This window comes from Stegodyphus dumicola, chromosome 2 (genome assembly GCF_044657685.1).
Source record: "Stegodyphus dumicola isolate Sdum_Otavi_A_Nest chromosome 2, ASM4465768v1".
NCBI lineage: Eukaryota > Metazoa > Arthropoda > Arachnida > Araneae > Eresidae > Stegodyphus > Stegodyphus dumicola.
Window position 1 is genome coordinate 169,059,396 of NC_140769.1, and position 21,461 is coordinate 169,080,856.

At 31.6% G+C, this 21,461-nt stretch overlaps 1 protein-coding gene across 1 annotated transcript in view; it reads left to right on the forward strand.

Moving 5' to 3' along the window:
* The window catches only part of LOC118189324 (serine/threonine-protein kinase BRSK2-like), a 399,000-nt gene extending 382,114 nt beyond the window's left edge, over positions 1-16,886 (forward strand). The window contains exons 16-18 of the mRNA XM_035359908.2: positions 485-608; positions 2,530-2,719; positions 8,729-16,886. Of these exons, the coding sequence (XP_035215799.1) occupies positions 485-608; positions 2,530-2,719; positions 8,729-9,138 (724 nt within the window). The 3' untranslated portion in view covers positions 9,139-16,886. The remainder of the gene's footprint in view (positions 1-484; positions 609-2,529; positions 2,720-8,728) is intronic.
* Positions 16,887-21,461: the final 4,575 nt, after the last annotated feature.

Here is a 21,461-nt window from a genome sequence, read left to right on the forward strand (position 1 = left end):
ACAGGCGTGGAGATTCAGTATCGAAAATTATAATGCAAGGTATCAAACTGAAGACTACAAAACTTATCTGATAAACGTGGCCTCGAGAGGCAGAACACGCTATGTCTTACAATCCAGAAACCTCACCGCGTATACGCGTATACACGCGAATTTATTTGCATTCTGGCGGATAAACAAAAGGAGAAACTAGCAGCAAAAATCTAAATCATAAAATAAATGGTTGATTAACATAAAGAAACCTTAGAGTCTTTACCTTCCAAATTATTAATTATATATTTAACGGTTGTAATTAAAATGAATTTAAGTTCTATTATAAACTACTCATAAATTTTACAAAGTATTTGAAATTTTATTGTAATAAATGAAAGCTATATTTAATAGCAAATGTCTGCACCTACTACAGAAATATTTTATATTATTAGATATTTTCCCTATATTATGCGATACATAGCGAATAGGAAATAATTCTTGTTTTTACCTACAGGCTGACGAAGAGGTCCTGGTTTGGAAGTCTCATGACATCCGAGAGAGACGAAAGTCATGTGATCTTAGTCAAGGATCGACCACTAAGCTCTGTGAAAGGAGATCTCATCCATGCCTTTCTATCAGTTAGTACTGCACTTCAGCGTATAAAATTCTATAGTGAATTTATACTTATTACAGTGATATACTTAATTTCCACGGATGTAATGGAAATGAGCGTTCGTAATATGAAAAATAAATAAAAGGTCTCTTAAATTCTTTGATGTATATTCATATGGTCATTTGCAATAAACACCTAAATACATAAAATATCAACATTCGTCTGATAGAAAATCCATAAGATGCTCTCAATAATTATATCGTCTACGTTTAGTTATATATTTTTGTATATTCTTGCATGTGTGGGTACACAGGCATGTTAAATATGCAACATAAGTTTGAAATCTAATATCTATCTTCTGCAGTTCTCTGTAATGAAACGTAGTATTTGAAGATTCTGAAAAAAGTCATTGTTAAAAAATAACTGTTACGTATTTACGCTTTAAGAGTGCTTACATTGACGAAAATAAGCCATTTTAATTTCATAGATAGCATTATGCCTTAGAAATGTTCGCCGATGCATATCAGTATCAATTAAAAGGTTAAGAGCTGGCTGGACTGAGCCCATATAGGGCTTAAATTCAGTCGGAGCACGCCTTCGCTACCTCTGAGTTATTAAGTAAAATTGCAATTCCAGCTGAAACTCCTAACAAGATAAGCTGTGGAACGTTGGCTTATTATTAAGCTACTTATCATTAATTTAACTTTATGTATCATTTACCTGTTTACATTTTATTTCTGTTTAATTGTTCTGCATTTTATTTCATTTTTTGGTTGACCTTTCCTCGTCGCGCTGTCACTTATAATTTTGAAACTTAAGCCCCGAACCTATGAATATCTGCGATGGATTCAAGATGAGTGAAATTAAGTACTATATAGGGATGAGTTTCGATTTAAATTCCAGGGTGATAAGGACTTGGTATCTAGAGTATTTTTACTTATTATCGAGCAAAAGTATCAAAGGACTTTTATAGGAAAAGTTGTTTGCTGTTATGTCCAGGGACACCCATAATTGTCACAATAATCTTCATGTTTTTGTCTCTAATAATTTAGTAATGATTGTCCGATATTTCTGTGAAATTCTGCATTCTACATTTAATTCTTCTGTTAGTCCATTGATTGCTGTAATGGAAGCTGATGCAATGCTGTTTTGACGCTAATGCACGACCGTACAGAGATCTCTTATTTCAGTTGTGGAGAGCGAAATAATTCTACATGCGTAGGGGCTTCCAAAGCCACCAAATCTGAAGCTATTCAATTCAAGTCCTGGGTCAAACGACTGTGGATTATGTTAAGAAGATGAATTCAAGATCGCAGTGTTCCAGCAAATATTTTCCAAAAACTTCGCTACAAAAGGGGGAATTAACACATCTTCAAAAAATACTCAAGGCTGTTGAAAAAACAAATCGTAGTTGTTCAACCAGAGTTTACAGAGAGAGGGTGTGATAAATGTTATAAGATAAATATTATCATTCATCATTCTGAATCCCAGATCCATTGATCATTATGAATCCCAAATTTATTTATCAAACTATCATAATTAGCACTTCTATATTTTTTCATTTACTTGCTTTAGATTATATTCTGATGATTATCCACAAAAGCTTACTTTGTAAACTTCATTCGAATCCGTTAAACAGGTTATTCGTAACGATATGTTTGGTTATTTCTTAAGCAGTAATAAATTTAACAGTAATTATTTCCGAAATACTTTAGTAGTAGTTTATTAATTAACATAGAATAAGTGTTCAAAATTAAAACCATCAGATATTAATTGCAAAAACGTGTGCCAAGTAGATTAGGTAATATCTCAATACCCATTTTAATTTACGCTCTGCTAATCGATACCAAATGTAAAATGCTAAGCGGTGACAAATGTATTAACATCAAAATTGTTGTACCTTATTGTAGATTGCTGATTTTTCGATAATGCTTGTTTATTTGCAGATTGCTGATCTGAGCCACAGTGTGCTAACGCCCATGTCGTTCCGGGTGGAGTACAAGAGACCCAGTGGCCCCAGTATGTTCCAGAGGAATGTTCGATTTCACGTGGACATAGCGTCGGCCGCTGGGCCCCAAGACATCAATACAGTGGGTAGCCCAGGGGTTTACTGTATCAGCTTCACGCTTATCTCAGGTATTAAGCTATTAATTTTACGCACTTCTGATATTTTGGTATTTTCTGGAAATGAAAGTTCATTTCTGGCTGAATGTCTTCTTAGGAACGTCTGTTGTCTAAAAATTTTCATAACAAAATTCAGTCTATACTCAAAATACTAAAGTCTGCGAAAATATTATTGTTTCTGCGCAAAACAAAATCTGCTACATACCACAAAGAAAATTCTTTTGCTAGAAGAACTCTCTGTTAGAATTCTTTTTGTTACAAGAACGCAAAATATTCTATTAATTAATATACAAGAACATTGAGTTGAATTTCAAAATATATCAACGCAATATTTAAAAAATTTCTTGTTGAACAAGCTCCCTTTCGAAGAGAAAAAGAGTACATTCCCACATCAAAATGTAAATGAATTAACCGTTAATCAATACAAACCACTGCACGTACGAAGCTGGTTTTCCTTTAGTTAAAACTGTTAATGTTGGTGTTTCTTTTATGAAAATCTCCGACAATATTCCGAGTGAATTACTGCTAATTAATATGTATTTGCATACTTTCCCATCAGTGATTAATTTCCGAAACATATGTGCTCAATATTTAATGCTGAAATATGGTACTTTGCCATTAGTGTCGTTTCCTGCAGCAGTACTTAAATCTTAAGAAAATTCTTTTAAAATGTTTCGGATAAATCTCGGAAATCTATAATAGTTAGCTGCTAATTCAATGGAAATAGCCTTTCGTTTCTAAGAACAACTTGGTAAGCATCTATAGCTAAATCTTTCTGTTTTTTAAAGACTCTCAGCTAGCTTGTTATATGCTTATTGTCTCTTAGTTTATTCTATTTCTGATAGGTAAACTAGCTACTCAAAGTAATTTTTGTAGATTTTTTTAGTTTAATTATAGTTTTGTAGAAAATTATATCTATAGTTTTGTAAAATAATTTATTTATCTTTGACTAATTGCTTGACTGCAAAAAAATTTTCGAATGGAATCAATATGATCCTAGGTTATCATACTAACAAGCTTTATTTTTATGCATGCTTTATGTATTCGTAAGGTTAAAACTTTCAATTAAAAATTCTTCCACCTCAGATATATTTCTTTTGAAATAATTTTTTTATCATGTAATTATTTTAGTTAAAATATTTATGATTTTCATATGCAGTTTTTTTTAATAGAAAAACCATGTCTCAGTAACATTATTAATTCAAATAAAGGTTTAATATTATCATTGTCTTTTTTATATGAAAAAAGGATGCAAAGGGGAAATTAATTAATTACGCGAAAATAAATAATGATTTGAGAAAGCAATTTTTAAATTTTCAATAAGTTCTTATTTAAAGCAATACTTAATTGATTACGTATAAAGCAATCATTATTAGAATTATCCATATATGTATGCTAAGGCTATTAAGCATTTTTGGTGTAGGAAACATAACACTTCAACTACGACTTTATCGAGATTCGAATCACAGATTTTTGACTTGCTAGCTGGTTGTATTAACTACATACACCATGACAGCTCGCTTGAAGCGGTGCGATAATTTTTTACACTGTCAGTAAGAATCTTGAAAAATGAATTCTTTTTTTGAGGAATTTGAACCAGAGTCCCTCCGGTACTAGCTATACATCCTAACCACTATATTACAATCAGATGATAGAAACTTCTTTGATTAATGTACAAAACAGTAATCCAGTAAAACGGGTAATATTAATAGCTTAGTCTTACAAACCCATATTGAGGAAAATTCAGATTACACTCTAAATGAATTCTGCCTGATGTATGAGGTGTTTTCAGTAAGTTCTAAGCATAAGTATAATGCAATATTTGTGAGGTCACGAACTTGGAGAAATTATTGAATCATCATTTCGAAATATAAAAAGAAAATTTTACGCCCCTTGCTGCAATTATTTGATACAGAAAAGCTTAAAAATGTTTTCAGTTAGTATATCTGTTAGCATTAAAAATATCAAACATTGCTCGGTGTTGAGTTCTTGAGAAATGAGGGCATAACGCTGGCAAGTGTTTATAATCGCGTGGTTGTATTCTATGGAAATGCAGCACCTTCCTATGCCATTGACAAAAGGAGGGGTGCTATGTTTATCAGGGAAAAGTGTCTTTCGAAAATGATTCCAGAGTCTCAGCGTAACTAAAAGAAAGTGCTTGTATCAAGAAATACTCGATGAAATAGAGACGGGTGATATTTCTCTAGATTGCTAAGGATAGGAGCATTGGTGTTGGAACAGTGTCAAATATCACAAATGAAAAGCTGTAGATGGTGAAAATCTGGTCTAGACTGTTGATGTCAAAAATGAAAAAAAAATGTTGAATAGAATATTTTCGAGAGCTACTTTCCATTATAAAAGCTGAAACATTTTTTTTATTTTGTTCCTTTTCAGGCATAGCGACATCGATCATTGTGTATGCCGTAAGGGAGTAACAGCAGATCATTATGTGTTTTACTGCCCACAAAGATCAGAATATTACTTTAAAAGCCAGCTTCCATTAACTGGTCAGCGTGGTCTGCTAATATTAGTAGTAATAGATTTGCACAAAATAAAACTGTGCTGCTCGCTTTCCAGCCATATAAATTCTTATGCAGCCTGCTTGCTTTAAACACATCCTTACAGTAAGTTTTCCACATCAATCAATTTCTCGGAACGTTCCCTTTATGTTCAATGCTGTTACCCTAATTCAACTCTGTATATAGTCTTGTATTGATATGTGTATTTTTAATTTGATTATTTTCTTATCAGCTGCGCACGTGTTTATCTCGCGCATGATTAAGTCTTCAGTAAAACTTCGTGTACTGCCTTCCTTAATCTGTTACCATGTTATATGCTGTCAGTTCAGCAGAACTTAATACCATTGTCATAGTCCTAATATCTCTCAACGAGTTGCCATCTAAACTCCGTATGTTTAAGATTCTGGACAGAGGCCAGCTTGAGCGGCGTCCAGTGACTTAAGATAAAACATGGCGTCGGCATTATGACTAAGGTGAAAATAAAACAAGAGAACATGGTTAGAAACAATAGGTCATTCCGACCATTTACGTTCTCTGCCTAGAAATCAGCCGGCAAGAATACATTTTTTAAAGATAAGAAAGGACCACTGCTACCATTATATGCCCAAAATATATGCAAGATAACAAATATATTTTATGCTAGCCTGTCGATTTATCTTTAACAAGTCATAACGCTAAAACGCTCGTGGCTAGCTTAACAGATAATAATTGCTTTTATACAACTGGTCTCTCAACTATGGAATTGGGGTTTCCAAGACTGCTATTCCAGCTATGCAAATCACAGTTCTTCCCCTTCATGTTTTCATTAGACGTGGTCATTTTTTGCTTCAAATATTGTAGCAGCAACTTGTACCTGTTTCATGTTAAAACCACGGTGATGATTTGATGGATGCAATTCAGGAAAGTTTGGAGAACTTCTCAAAGCAATATTGTTTGCTGAAATGCAATGTTTAAGGGATCACTATTATGAGTGCATTGAAGTCAAGAGAACTATGCAGAAAAACTGAGAAAATAATGTTACACTTTTATGTAGTACAAGTGTGTAAGGCTTACAACTTATTGAATGACTCATCATCTCACATTCATTCATGTTTTGGAGCTACATTAATTCCAGTTTTTGATAAGGAAAACTGCTCCGTCTATTGTTTACACGTGAAGAAATAGCATTTGAATATTAAGTAAGTTCTATTTAAACAAACTGTAATCATGCTGCACATTTCTGTGATGCCATAAGTTATGACTGAAATAATTACTTCTAGTTCCACCTAAGCAAAGCATTCAATGATTAATCACGAAAATCGAAGCACAACGAGCAAAGCAATTTATCATTCTGCGAAATTAAAATGCTCTGAGGAAAGGAATTACTTTCGAATCTGTTTAATTAAAACTACTTGGAATTCAACTATTTATTAATTAAAACTACTTGGAAACATTTCACACGAGTGATTTCGTGTATATCTTAACTAAACGATATATTAGTTTGCAGTTATATTTTAAACAGGTGTTGTAATTCATTTACACATTAATTCATTTCCCATTGGCCTTAAGTTCTTGGCTGACTTTAAGAAAACAGAAGTATAATTTACTGCTACTAACTTAAAATATGTAAAGCATTATTACTGAGAGAACGTAAAGGAAAGATTAGAATATTTTATGATGGGTGAGATATAGTTCATTAAACACCATAAAAATGAAACTGAATACTCTTTAACTTGAAATTATAGTCGGAAAGAATCTCATTTCTTCTGGATGCAACTACGCAATAAGCGCACTCATAATTCAGAAACACTTTCCAGAGTTTCGCTACTGGCACAAAAGGCTGAAACAGTATCTATCTACTGTAAAAATACAAGCTTTTGCAACAAACAAGTACTTATTGTAATATATTACGGCTTCGGTTATAATCTGAGCGTAACAGAAATATATTGCGAGTCTGGATATATTATAATAAACCAAGCTGATATAAATTACAACTTACCATTCAAATGTAAAGTATGAGTTTAATCTCAGGATAATTTAATAACAGTATACAGACGCCTAACGCTAAATAATTTGTAAAGACATCCAACTGGAAAGTTTTCTGTTATTTACTTTTCTTATCCGTAAATTTGTCGATTTTAGGATTAAAAAAGTACTCTTTTAGTATAACTCGGTGTGACGAGTAGTAAGACGAATGGGACCATACAACGCATGGCCATCGCACCTAATTATTCATTCCCAATCAGCGATGAAAGATGTACATTCAACTGCTCAGCTAACACGTTATATTACAGGTCATGGCTCATTTCTAATCTATTTTCATAAAAGATGCTTTAAGCAATATGGACAAGTGCATCTGCGGTAGCAGTGAATCTCTTGAGGAGCTATCCACTGACATCCAGTCAGCATCTCAGGTTTCTCGACGGTACAGATAACAGAATTCCGTATCAACGCTATATAATCAAGCAAAAGACACTCGTCACAAAAATCAAGGCTATCCTAAATGTCCTAATAGTACACGGTCTGGTTCTGTGTAATGTCACTTAATTTATCTTCTTTTTGCAGTACATTCTCATAGCAATATACCATTTTTATACTTTTATTTTAACATCACTTGCACTTTTTTTACTTTTGCACTGCTAAGGAGGACAACTGGCCGGGAACAAACCTTTGCAGTATGATGTCCGCCCTGCAGAAGCCATACCGGCATTTATTGATATCACTCCCACTATTACTATTTTGCATTCTTTGCCAAACCACAGCGTACTCCAGCTGTCTAATTGTCCAACATGGCGGCAAAGTATTAGTGTCCCCGTCTTCCGTTACTTATTACATTTGGTAGAGGGTGTTGTTTGCCAAACATTGTACTAGACAGCGCAACCATGCGAGTCGTTAATATATTAAGAGTAGGTTCCATGGTTGTGGTACTACTTAAATAGATGATATGTCGTTTAAAGTGTTGTGGGTAGAACCGGATGAACGTCGATGATATTATATCGTGAATGGTTCCCAAAAGTTGCATACTTCTTCATCAAGCATTTCCTCGTTTTCACCACAAATTGTGTGAAACCGAATCCATCTACTCATTGCTGAGGGTAGAATGAACAGATATAAGCACTTTCTATGAAACTGTAAACGTATATCTAATAACCTGAAACTATCTCTCTGTGTTCTTTACTTAAAGCTTGCCTAAGGCCTTTTAAACTTTCTTTGTGTTTTAGAAGAGAAATGCATTATGGGATAAGAATCAATTATATTATTATTTAAGAAGATACTCATATGCCAAACTATAATTAAAATTATTCCTTTTCGAAAAGAAATCCTTCTGAAGAGGTGCTTTGCTTTCTTAACGAAGAAAACTTATCTTTTTAAAAATAAAAAATACAATACTTCCTTCTAAAATCTAAAAATTTCGAAGTGTCTGCTAATTGGGAAATAAGCAATAATTAGTTACATTTAATCTCACCTTTATAAAATAACTGTTAATACAGCATAGCTAAATATCTTCTTCTTGATCTTTCAGGTCCCCTGCGAAGATTCAAACGCATCTGTGAGCACATTCAGGCTCAGATTTTGAGCCGCCGACCCAACGCTTCTCCTCGCATAAGTCGCCGCTCCACCAACGAGATGAGTGACAGCTCCTCTTGCGGCTCTGAATCTTTATCCCCGACTCCACCTTCTCTACGAGTATCGGATGACATGTCGGTGGGGTCACGACCCCAGAAAGATGTTGGTACCTCCGCTGCCCTAGCTCGTTGTAAATCGGACCAGGATCAATCGGACATATTCGATTCTTCACCTTCTCCTAATAAGACTGTCTCAGCCAATCAGAGGCGAGCGACAGGAGGTGGTGATGAGCTGGTCAGCAAAATGGTCAGCAACGGGAACAGTCGGCGGTCGAACTTTGAAAATTTGAACAAATCGAAAGTGTGACGAAAGGGACGAATGGTGTGATATATTTTTTACGTTTTCATTTTTCCTGAGCGTCTCTTGTGTGTTTGCACGTGGTCGCCACTTAAAATTACGTGTTTTATTTCTAAAAATTGCAATTTAAAGAAAAAATTAATATATAAATAGATCGTTCAAAGGCCATTTCTAAACTATCTGCAAACTTTGCTCCTAAAGTGTTTGGAGTAATTATAATTAACTATTTTATAACGGATATTAATATTACTAAACGTCAGAGAAATATGTTTTCAAAAAGTTTGTGTACACTATTTTAATCATAAACAAGCATTATTTAAACTATTATTTGATTTTGAATTTAGGCTCATCTGCAAGCTGAGCGTAACAAGCAAAAAAATCTATATCGTGCCATATCCTTTGCAGCTTCATTGACGTCTGAATTTATTTTGGAATGATGTATTTTAATTGTCAGTACTGTTGACAGCAAAAGCGCTGGCTGTCTTACGAAACATTTTAAAATAATGCAGCTAAATGGAAATACATAAATATTTCTTAGTATACTGAAAATTAGAAAATACATTTTTAATACTCGAAATTGTAAAATATTCAATTATTTTTTTTATTTTTAGCTTTAAATCTCGTTTAAACTCAGATTCATTATCAATATCTTAATTTATTCAATTACTTCATGCTTAACAATTCATCCGAAATTTAAAATCTTTTTTTTTTTCACAAACTGTTAATTAAAGAAAGCAAAAGCACAAAGTAAAGAAATGTATTATTAGAAACTGCAAAAATTTGTAATATTTTAAAACTTAATTAGTTTTAGTGTAAACTTGGCTTTATAATGCATATTACAAGTATAAAGAAATAAAATTAATTTTTTGGCCTAACGTTAAAACTTGGATTTAAAATGAAGGCTGTATTTTTTCTTATAGTTGTCGTCTTGTCCATGACACCTCCATGCCGTTTACCACTCTTCTTCCCTACCATCAAACCACGCGAGAGGACTTTCGGCTCGCTATATATTTAGGGTGCGCCCATGCCGCAAAGACACTATACATTTACAAACATCCATGATTTCTCCGAGATTCGAATTCGGGGCCTTCGTTACCGCACTAGGCTTCCCTAACCACTATACCGTCTGGGTGGTTGTACTTTTTCTGATTTAAAGTTTTATTTTGGCATGTTTCACTTCCATTTGATTATATGACACTGCAGTTCTAAAGAGTCAGTTAATGATGATTCAAACTAAATTATATATTTGGTCATAGCTATTTCCATGATATTCATAAAAAAACTATTTATCCTGTTGTAAAGTTGCGCGCTTCCAACCTGCACGCAACAAAGTGGTGACTGCTGAAAACTGGAAATTAGACAGAGTCTTGAGAAGGGTTTAAGTCCCTTTTTATTCAACTTTAGAAATTACAAATGCGTGCTCTTGACGCTCACAAACTACGCCGACCCGGCGGTAAAATAAAAATAAGAAACTAAAAAGAGATACTAACAAGTAACTAACTACGAGGCTCTCTAAACGTAACTAACCTCACCGCGTTCTAAAATACCGCTGATAATTCAGCAAACTCTGAATATTACGTTGAAAGATTAACAATTTGCCGAGGCAAGCACACAGGCCGAAACGCGTGGTTCTTCAATTTCTAACTAGCCACTTCCACACTCGTGAAGCAAGAAAGCACACCTTCGAACTCGTTTCCTTTCTATTTAACTCAGAATACTTCCGCTGATAATTTGAATCCTTGCGCTTTCTACTAAAATTTACATACTCTGGCATTGGCAGTTCCAGGGGAAAATAAGGCTTGACAGGAAAGATAGTTTAAACTTAAAATAAATGTTAGTTAAAATAAATATAAACCCTACACTGTTATGTCAGAAATATTTCTTTCTTAATATTAAATTTAGAACAAAATATCTTTGGACATAATGTTTAGAAAAGCTTTAGAATCTTGAAAAATGTTTAGAATTACAGCAGTACCTCGCACACTGATAAGTTCCGGACATATTAAATGATATATGAAACCTTACTGATTGAAACATAACTGCTATTAGCTCTAAATGGATGCTTAAGTAAACGTTTAGTTAGACAAATATATAGTAGAAGCTAGCAAAGTCATCAATTTTTCTTTTTAAATTATAAGTTTTGTTGATGTATGCTTTCTACCTTATAAACATACCGTATTTTGTTAACATGTTCTACACTCAGTTACAGTTTATAAGCAGACCGCATCAAACATTTTGACACATAAAAACTCTTTTCTATGTGAAACGGCTTTTGAAGAACGTTAGAAGCTGTACATTGGAAAAAGCTCTTGCAGTTGTTTATGGCTCCGTTCAAAGTTAATAAAGTTTTGAAAGTAATTTTTAATACATTATCGAAAAACAAGTGATGTCATCTGCATTAGGAAGGCAACCTACATAGAAGATATTCTAAGGCAGACTGATTCTCATTCGTGTAACACATAGGAAAGTCATTAACACTGTATGCAGCTTGCTAGATCAGTCAAAGGCAGAGAATTTTGAAAGAACTATCAGCCACAATTTTAAGAAGAATATCCTCTTAAAATTTATATGTACATGAAATGCAATCATAAATATCAGCAGAGTAAAAATTTTCTGGATCTAGATTTTAACCAAATCATCTTTGTACATTAAGCAGCTACTTGAATTTCCGACTAAAATCTAATGAATTCACTTTTCGAATGAAGCAAAACTCAGATATATGCTCTATATAAGCGTTCAGATTTGGGGCAAGATGAGCAGATATTTTAAGTCACATTTCTTAGTTGGTTTTGCCAAGATATAAAGATTGCCTGTTTTTGCTCCTATGATAACCTCTGCCCTGAGGCCATTTTGGAGTTTACCCTGCGAAGATCTGCCGAAAGAAATTCGTTTCTTATATTAGAAAGCCAAGGAAAGGTCCAGAAATAGTCTGAATTCATCAAGATTTTAAATGGGCACAATGAATACAGCAACGAATAAAAATTATGATTCTATGCTTTTTGAAGTTTTATTTTGTATGCATTGTAATATTGTGGTTGATTACGAAGTTGAGAAATCGGAACCTTTATCATGAGGTAATGATGAAGGATCAAAATAACTGATTATAGCATGAGAGAACTATCTACTTCAGAAGAGATGTCTTGGAGAAATCGTTTGGAGAAAACTATCTCTTAAGCACGTTATGCACGAAGAAGACCACAAAATCCTCGGTACCCAAGCCAAGGGGAACTACCAAAGTTTCGAGGTTTAGCCAAGTTGGATATAATAGATGGGTGTTTAAAAATAGGAAAAATGTATTTTACATTGGATAATTATTCTCTGTATAAATCTTCAATGAATTTCAAAGCTGATGTGCCTATAATTCACTTACTGACTTCTGAAATTAAAGTTTATTGTAAAAGTATAATAAATAATGCACAAATATACTCTTGAAAGTCACTTTATTATGGAATGAACATTTGAGGAATCATATTAAAAATTTATCTAATCGCTCCGTTTGGATCTTGAAATATAATTAGCCATAAAGTAATGCTGTAATTCTAAGCATTTGAAAGTTTAAGTGAAAGCTCATACGAATTCTTGAATTTGATATTTCTCAAATATCATTTCATGTAACTACTTTCGAAATTCTTCAAAGCATATTTATGGGTTTACTTAAATTTCTTATATTTTCCTATTATTTTTTAAAACAAAATTAAAGATTCAAACAAAATTCCTCAATGAAACTTGCTTCAGCAGCTGCACAAAATTATTGCAGTTTCTTGCGTGAAGCAAAATCATTTTCAATAGTTTTTAATGTAATGTCGTTAGATTCAAGGTTTTCCTCATACGAAAGGTATACATAATTTTCTATTACTTATTGATTTTAGTAATTTGTATCGCCCATATGTTTGTACAGTTTTACAGTTTGTTACATAGTTGTAAATTTTCATAGTTGTGTGGTTTACATTATAGAATTATCTATTCATCGTGATATATTTAATATCTTAAGAAAAGGAATGCTTTAACTCTGAATTTCACATTTCAGTCTAACGTTAAGGAAAGAAGATCTACGTATTTAGAACAAAAATGTATTCCTTGAATTAATAATTATTAACAGTTATTTTAAATTATTTAATGTTTTAAAAATATTTATTACAGAAATTGTAATCTTGGGTACAATTAGAATATCCATGACGCAGTCCTTTCAGTATTAAAATTTAATGTAAAAATTAAATAAAAGATGTAATTATTTTAATACTAAAATTAATAAAAATTAAGTTACCCTCATTTTGAAGCATTTATTACTCATGAAACACGAGAAACATATGTAAAGAAGTCAATTACATTAAAAAATTGCAATTCAATCATTTATTAAATTATTAATATAAAATTCAAAAATATTTTTGTACTGAAATTTTGTATATTAAACATATGAAAAATGTAAATCTTCCAGTCTTTATTTTTAATTCACTGTAAAAAATTCTATTAATTAAATATAAGAGGGTTGAAGAACAAAGCCGTTTTTCAGTTCTTCGTTTAGAACATCTGAGCATCATTTGTTATTCATGACACTTATTACAAATATGATGATTGATATTCAAGAGAAATCGTTAGAAAAATTTCATTTAAATTACTGTATTATAAGTATCTACAATACATTACGTTTATGCAGTTATTCGTAATACACTTCATTTAAATTACTGTATTATAAGTATCTAAACATCATTACATCTATGCAGTTATTCGTAATTAATAAGTTAACAGTGTTGCTGCAAAGATGGTATTTTCAAAAAAGAAGGTCACAATTACAAGATCACACAAGAGTTAATGAAACACACAAAAGTGAAGAAATCAGTACTAAAAATTGGGATATGAAATGTCGTTTAATCTTCTGGCGACCACGTGCTACAGAATTAGATAAAGGAAACCGTCTTGAGTTGAGGTGTCCTGTGGCAAGCTGCTGTGTTGCTGGTTTTTAATTCATTGTAAGAGAGCACACATCTCTACAACTTCCAAAGAGTTTCACATCAACACTTTACCGGTCTGGTGTTTTGGGTCTTCGGCATCTATTGATATCAATAGACTACCTGCGCTGTATTATACTGAGCTATACATTATCAGTGGGCTAGTATTTAGCCTCTTAATTTATTCCTGAGTGATTTTCTAGTCAATAAATTATGCAAACTGTAAGGACATTTCATGCTGCTAACCTTAAGAACTCTAATTTGTTTGCAAGTGATTAAGAGAAGGTGATTAAAAAAATATGCTTCAATGCAATTAAAATTTATCTAAAATGGTTTAAATCTATTAATAATGGTAAATTTAAGATTCATTTAGTATATTTACTCTATTTCAGTGCATCAGTTCTCAAAAATTCTCCATGCCTTGAATTCTTTTTCTTTTCGTCTATTGTATTTATTGTTTATTCTTAAGTAAGTTTCAAAAGACTAAAATGTGTAATTATTATATAATAATTTTCCAAATCTTTGAAAGCGTTGCAAATATCAAATAAGGAAATGTTAGAAAAATCTGTCTTTAAAATTAAAATGCAATTTTAAAGAAAAAATTGCAACTAGAGTTAACATTACAGGCTTTAATGTTAAATAAATTAACATTAAAGTATCAGAGCAACCATGCTCTGATACTGTCATGTCAATTTATTTAAGATTAAAGCCTATAATATTTAACTTTATATTTTGATACTTTAATATTAATTCATTTAAAATAATTTAGACTCCACATCCATATTAAAACGCGAATAATTTAAGAAATACTCAGCCTTAACAGTGCATAATTTCAAAATGTTATGAAAGCAAAAAATAAGGTATGAATTGTTTAGCTAAAATAATAGTACATGTTTACGAATATTATGTTTAATGAGTTCAAAGAAAAATCAACATTATTAAATTTAGGTAAGTATATCTGCACTGAGTAAAGTACAAGGTTTTACCCCACAGCGAAAGAGAAAATTATTTCAGTTTGTTTGCTTTCGTTTTCAAAATGAATATACAATATCGCGCGTCGCCCTTTTATGAAACTTAGTTTACACAAAATCGCATTTACTAAAGTTAATATTAGTTGTTTCATAAATGTTTTCATTATTTTAATCACTAACAGAACTATTAACACTGGCACATTTTTCTTAATTTTTTTAGGGTAATTCTTGAAATTTGAATTTGGCTTAACCCTTTAGTTAAGGTAAGGTGGTTAAGAAAAAGGAAATAAGGTCCTAATCAATTTTAAAATAGCTGATATAGAAAATAATAGCATTATTATTAGTTGACAAATTAATTAATATGATCAAAGAATATTTTAATGTTATTGTTGGTAATTTAATAGGATAAAGCGCAATAACACAATACGGTAAAATTTTCTCCTTAATTCGAATTGATGAAAACAGAGATATTTATGCTTGAAAATAACAGAAACTAAGCAATTAATTTTAATGGCTAAGTGTATGTGGTTGTTTCAGCGATATGTTTTTAATTAACAGTTGTTCTTATTTAGGTAATTTATTTAATATTATGCTATACCAAGAATAATACTTATAGCTGCATTTACGTTTTCCTTTTAGTTATTCAATTTAGCATTTTATTTCATTTGACGAAAGTTAAATGCTAGAAAACATTCCACAACTAATACATGCGTCAATTAGAACTAAAAACAGCTAATTTGTAGTTTAAAATGCTATACATTAGTCGTTTTTAGTTCTAACAGATATAGCTATCAGTTGCGTTTTAACGGTATTAAAGAAAAAACTGTGCATGGCCTTTTATAATTTTTTAGATGCTCTTAAATAAGTAACCCAGATTGCAAATTCTGAGGATGACTTGAAGAGATCTCAGGTTTTCTGTGAATCTCTCTCAGCTAGATTTCTATAGTTAATTTAATAACTTTGGAAAACTAAAATATAGCTCAATTAATGAAATATTATAGTTCTATTTTTATTTTAGCCTTCATTTTCTAAACACACTATCGTATGTATTGAGATAAAAAAAGAGACGAATCTAAATCCAAAATGTATTTCTTTACATCAAAAATGTAAAACAATATATTTTGGATTAAGGTTTTTTAATATACATTCATAACGTCAGATAAAACATATCTCTTATAAGGAAAAGAAAATACTCACTCAATAAACCCATCCAGTTTTAAAGGCACTACAATAACTTCCATTATATTTTAAAACATTAATAAAATCAGCTCTTACTCGAAATTAAGGTTTGGTACATAGAATTATTAAATTTCTAGAAAAATAAATTCGTATTTAAAAAATAAAGAGAATTTTTATTTTTGAAACTAATCTTATTTGTCAAATCCGTAATTAATTGAATAACACAGAAATTTTTTAAAAATGGATTTTTCTTGTATACGTTGCACTCTTTACATTCTTCACAGTTAACGGAAATGAAGGATGTACATATAATGGAATTCAGTGAAAAATATAACGTCTGAAATAGCTTTATTTTATGACATAAAAGCATTGGATTTCCTATACATGCTAGATGTCTTCACAGTTTTCTAAGAACTCACGTTTATTTGAATGTTTTGGTAAGTTTAATAAGAACAGATATCGAAGGCTCAGAAAAACCGGTAAATCTTCTTGTATATGGTACATAATGTATGATATTTATTTATGAATGTTTATGACCGTGTCATTTCAATTTTATTTTGTTGTTCGAGTGGCAAGGAATTTTCCTGCAACCATTCGCAACAGAATAATGATACCAAAACATGTTCACTGTTGATAGATTAAAAAATACATGTTTCACCAAGTCTGATGTGTGCTTCTTTTCATGATTTTGTTTTTCTTTTCTTTATTCTATGAAATTTAAAAATTTGAATTTTATATAATTGATATCTGGTTAAATTAAGGAACACTTTTATTTGGATGAAACAAATAACGGAAGAGGAAGGTAGGAAACAAAACGTGTTTCCTTTGAATTTTTTTCTGATCAAAGATATAAATAGTTAATAATTTTTCATTTATATTTTATTCAAATGGTGAGATCTTGAAGAATTAATTTTATTACCTTTACTCCACATCAAGCTGTATCTTTCACTATAAATAATTGTAAATTCGGGATCTATTTAATTATTTAATGAAATACAGAAAAGCACGCTGTTAGTATTAAAATTGTGAAAGTTAACAATTTTAAATTAATTTCGTTGACACTGTTAAATAGCGATAGTTGGGAGCTTTATAGATATTTTATAGACTATGATGTCTAGATACGTTTTAGTGGTTAATTTAAAACTGACTGCAAATCTTAAAATCAAAATTAACGATAGTAATATAAAATGATATGAAAAGCTTCAATAACTGTTTAAATGTATTAACATTTTAGATTAATCTATAAAATATTTTAAAGATAATATCCGAAATGGTACAAATGCATAAATAAGTAGATAATTATCGTTTACTAAGCACGGAGTTTTGTCGTTATTTTGAATATGGCAAGTCACACGAGAGCTATCTGCCTTTAAGAGGACGGATGTTTTCTGGGGGGGGGACTTTCTAAGAGAAAGTAGCTTCTATTCTAATTACACAGGGAAACAACCAAGGAAACCAACCATGCAGCTAGCATTTTTACTTAGGTTCAAACCCACGATAGTAGCATTCAACTGTCTTACCGAATCGGCTACTATTGAGGTCCACATAGCACGCATAAGACAGATCCATTTGTTATAAATGTTTATTTTGGTAGTATTTGAGACTTTAAAAAGATATGAAACTATTTGAGATATTTCTAGCTTGACGTCAAGAAGCATTAAGATATCCTATATGAGGGGGTTATTAAACAAGTTATGTGTTTTCTTAATATTCATTCACTTAAATAGTAGAAAAATACTGAATACAAATATACTATTTTATTTACTGTTGGAAATCATATTTAAATTCTTTAAAAGACTTCTGCTGAAATATACAAAATTCAGCAACTATTTACAGGAAATTAATTTTATATCGAGTCCCTGACACAATACTCTCACTACAGGAAAATCAATAAATATAATTACTTGTAAATAATTTGTTGAATTAGGAATAGAATGCTATAATGATGTGAGTGCTGGTAAAATTGTAACTTATTTAAAAGAGTCGATTTGCCAACTAGTGGCTACTAATGAAAGACATTTGGATACTGGTAGGTCATTTCACATTCATTCATCACTGACTGTCAATACTGCAAAGAGTTTTTCTGGATTTTCTCATGTGTAATATAAATACAAACACTTTTCCATTAAAAGGTTTTCGATAAGGTATCCTTCCTAAAAACAGGCAACCATCGCGTGAATAGTTTAATACACTTAACCAATCAGATATGAAAGTATTTCAAGCTGGCTTTAGAATTATTAAAAACCATGTTCACTTGCAATATCTTAACAAAAGTGGATTAAAAAAAATCTGATGTGTACACCACATGACTCCCTTGTACGGAATAATTAATTATACGCATTTTTTCTTGCATTTCATTTAAATTTATTGGATTGAATTAAATCTACTTCGTCGATAGCGCATAAACGACAATAGAATAAACGCATTCTTTAAACTTCACTCTATGTGTTTACCATAGCGACATTATGGCGTTAGGTTCACTTAACAGCGTTATATTTCGTTCATATTATAACTCAGAATGCACAACATTCATATCATTTGAAGAATTATCTAATTGTTGCCACATGTTCTATTCAATTATTATAATAAGTCCAGAACGATCTATAAAAGAAATTAAGCAAACAAAACAACAAAAAAAAAAAACAGTTTTACACAGATGATTCAGTATTTCTCATTCAATTAATTCAGTTCTCACTTCTCGACAAGGCAAAAATACATAAAAACTCAAAATATCTATATTAAAAATTATGAAGTAAATCTTAAACACTTATTTCCTCGAAAAAATTCCAGATCGGATTAAGCATGACTTGATTCGCAATAACAAATGAAGGCGTAATCTTTGTTGTTGCGAAGTTTAGTTTCTCTAGATTGGCAACAAATGTATTATTCTGCTGTTTCAAATGTAAACAAAGATATCCGCCATGTTATTTAAAAATTAGGCTTAACCGCACTTCAACAACTCTTAAATTGTTGATAATTCTACAAGTATTGCTTGCAGATTTCCTAAAGGCATAAAAAACTTAACCGGAAGATAAGAACAACATAATTCAATCATTTTTAAAGCAAAAAATGCACAATTTACAAGCATATAAGAGTAAAGAGACTGAGATCACTGAGCCGGGTAACAGAGTGAATATATATATAAATATATTTATATACGTTTGGGGCGGCCGATCGGCAACCAAAATACGAAGTGCACATCTACATGTTATAGCTGTCTTATATACAAAATTTGTACGTACAGACACCACGAAAAATCTCTTTAGAGTTCATTTTAAAGCAGTTTTATAATTTTTTTTGGAGAAAAAGAGTCTTTTATTCTGTCCTTGCGTATAGATGTCACGCAAAAACATCGTTAAATTGTGTTCGATATCGGTCAAAATGGATATTTTCGTTGAAATATGCTGCCTGAAACTTTTCGCGATTGCAATACTGCCTTTTTACTTCGTACAAGGAAGTAATATACCCAATACATTTGTAATATACCCAATATATGTTTCTCTTTTTCAATATGTGATGTGTGAATCAAAATGAGGTGTTGAAAAATAAATTGTCTTTCCATGAAGAAGATTCTTTTTTTAACTGAGACATCACTTTTGCAGTCCCTGCACACAAGAAAAGGTAATGAAGTTTTTTCTTATTTTTAAACGAGATTAATAAAAGAAACTGCATACGTTACGGCAATGAATGCTGGGAACTTCGATCAACACTAGTTAATTAATTACAATAATTCTGACTAAGTGTTTAGGATCGTAACCTCGTCAATTACTGTAGCTTAGCAACTAGTCATTACAACTGATAATCGGCGAGAACTCTCATCAGTTATTTTTTTACTACTTTAATTATATTATTACAAGTAGTGCATAATAAAATCACACTTTAAGCTTTATCTTGTGTTTCTCAGTAAGAATTAACAGAGGAAAAACCTCGCTAAGCATTACAGCTAACTTCTTATGGAGAATCGCTAGGTTTGATACGAAATAACTGTAATTATGCTAAATATTTCTAGAAATTATGTGAAATCCATGCACTGTCAGTTAGCATAATATTTAGAGCTTAATAACGGTTTCATCCAAATGAGTAGGTCATTTCTTAAAAATGAATGCATGTTAGCTTCAGAACAACTACATTCAACCAAGGGGATATTTCCGTTGGAAAATGGAGATATATGGGAGCAATGTCCCCGAGTCACATAACTGGTCCTATTTTAACTTCAAATAATATTTGACGAATTAGAGACATAGTTTCAATAATTCAGAGTTGTATAGAGGCCGCTTCCAAGAGATTACATGCCGTTACTCAATGTGGATGAAATCGATAGAGGTTTTAAAACGGATTGATTTTGAAGAAACCTTCTAGATCTTCTGACCTGACGTTCACAGAAGTTTTACCTATTCTAGCATCGTAGTTCTTTCATGCTTTATTACTTTTCTCTAGATAGGTAATACTAAGTTCTTTTCCTCTTTTTTCTGTGGCCTTTACATTTTTACCCGTCTATATTCAGCTGTTTACTTATCCCCCATTTAAAATATTTTTTTTCTGAAGAAGAGCTTAGGCCAGATCACCCTTGAAATAAACATAATTTTGTTCAAAATCTGCGCAGTCTAATTTTACGGTTTTGCCCGATTTTATATTGGTATGTTCGTCTTTCAATTAAATCTTTATTTAGTAACATCTATTCAAAATTTACCTTTATATTACTTATATGTACAAGTACAATTGATAGTAATATTAATATGCTTTCTGGAACTTCCAGTTAGGTATGTAGTTTTAAACAGCATACCTAATTGTAATCGGCAACCTATCTCGGCAAGGTTTAGATATTTTTAATGCTATTTGCTACGGGAGGTAGCAGTGCATTATAAAAATATGTCTACCTGAAGGTCCACTCGAGTGGTCTATAGCTGAACAGAAATAATAAAATTTCAAGTACTGTATTGTAAAGCTTCCCTTAGTTTAATTAACCAATTATTCAAATTTCTGTAATCTTTCCTGAACTCCTCAACTTCCCCTTGCATTTCCTCTTCAGGATGCTAATTTAAAGTTAAGTGAAATAAGTATTTAAACGGATAAATCTTGGAGTTTATTCAGAACGTGTTTTCGCTAGCCAAAGCATGTTACGCGTCTGTCCTTGCTGTTACGTGGAGTTGCTGATACGCCATTTTGGCCATTTAAAAACTTATCACGCCGGGTAGGTTATTGTTAAAGCTTACAAGAAAAAGTATCACCGACTTTT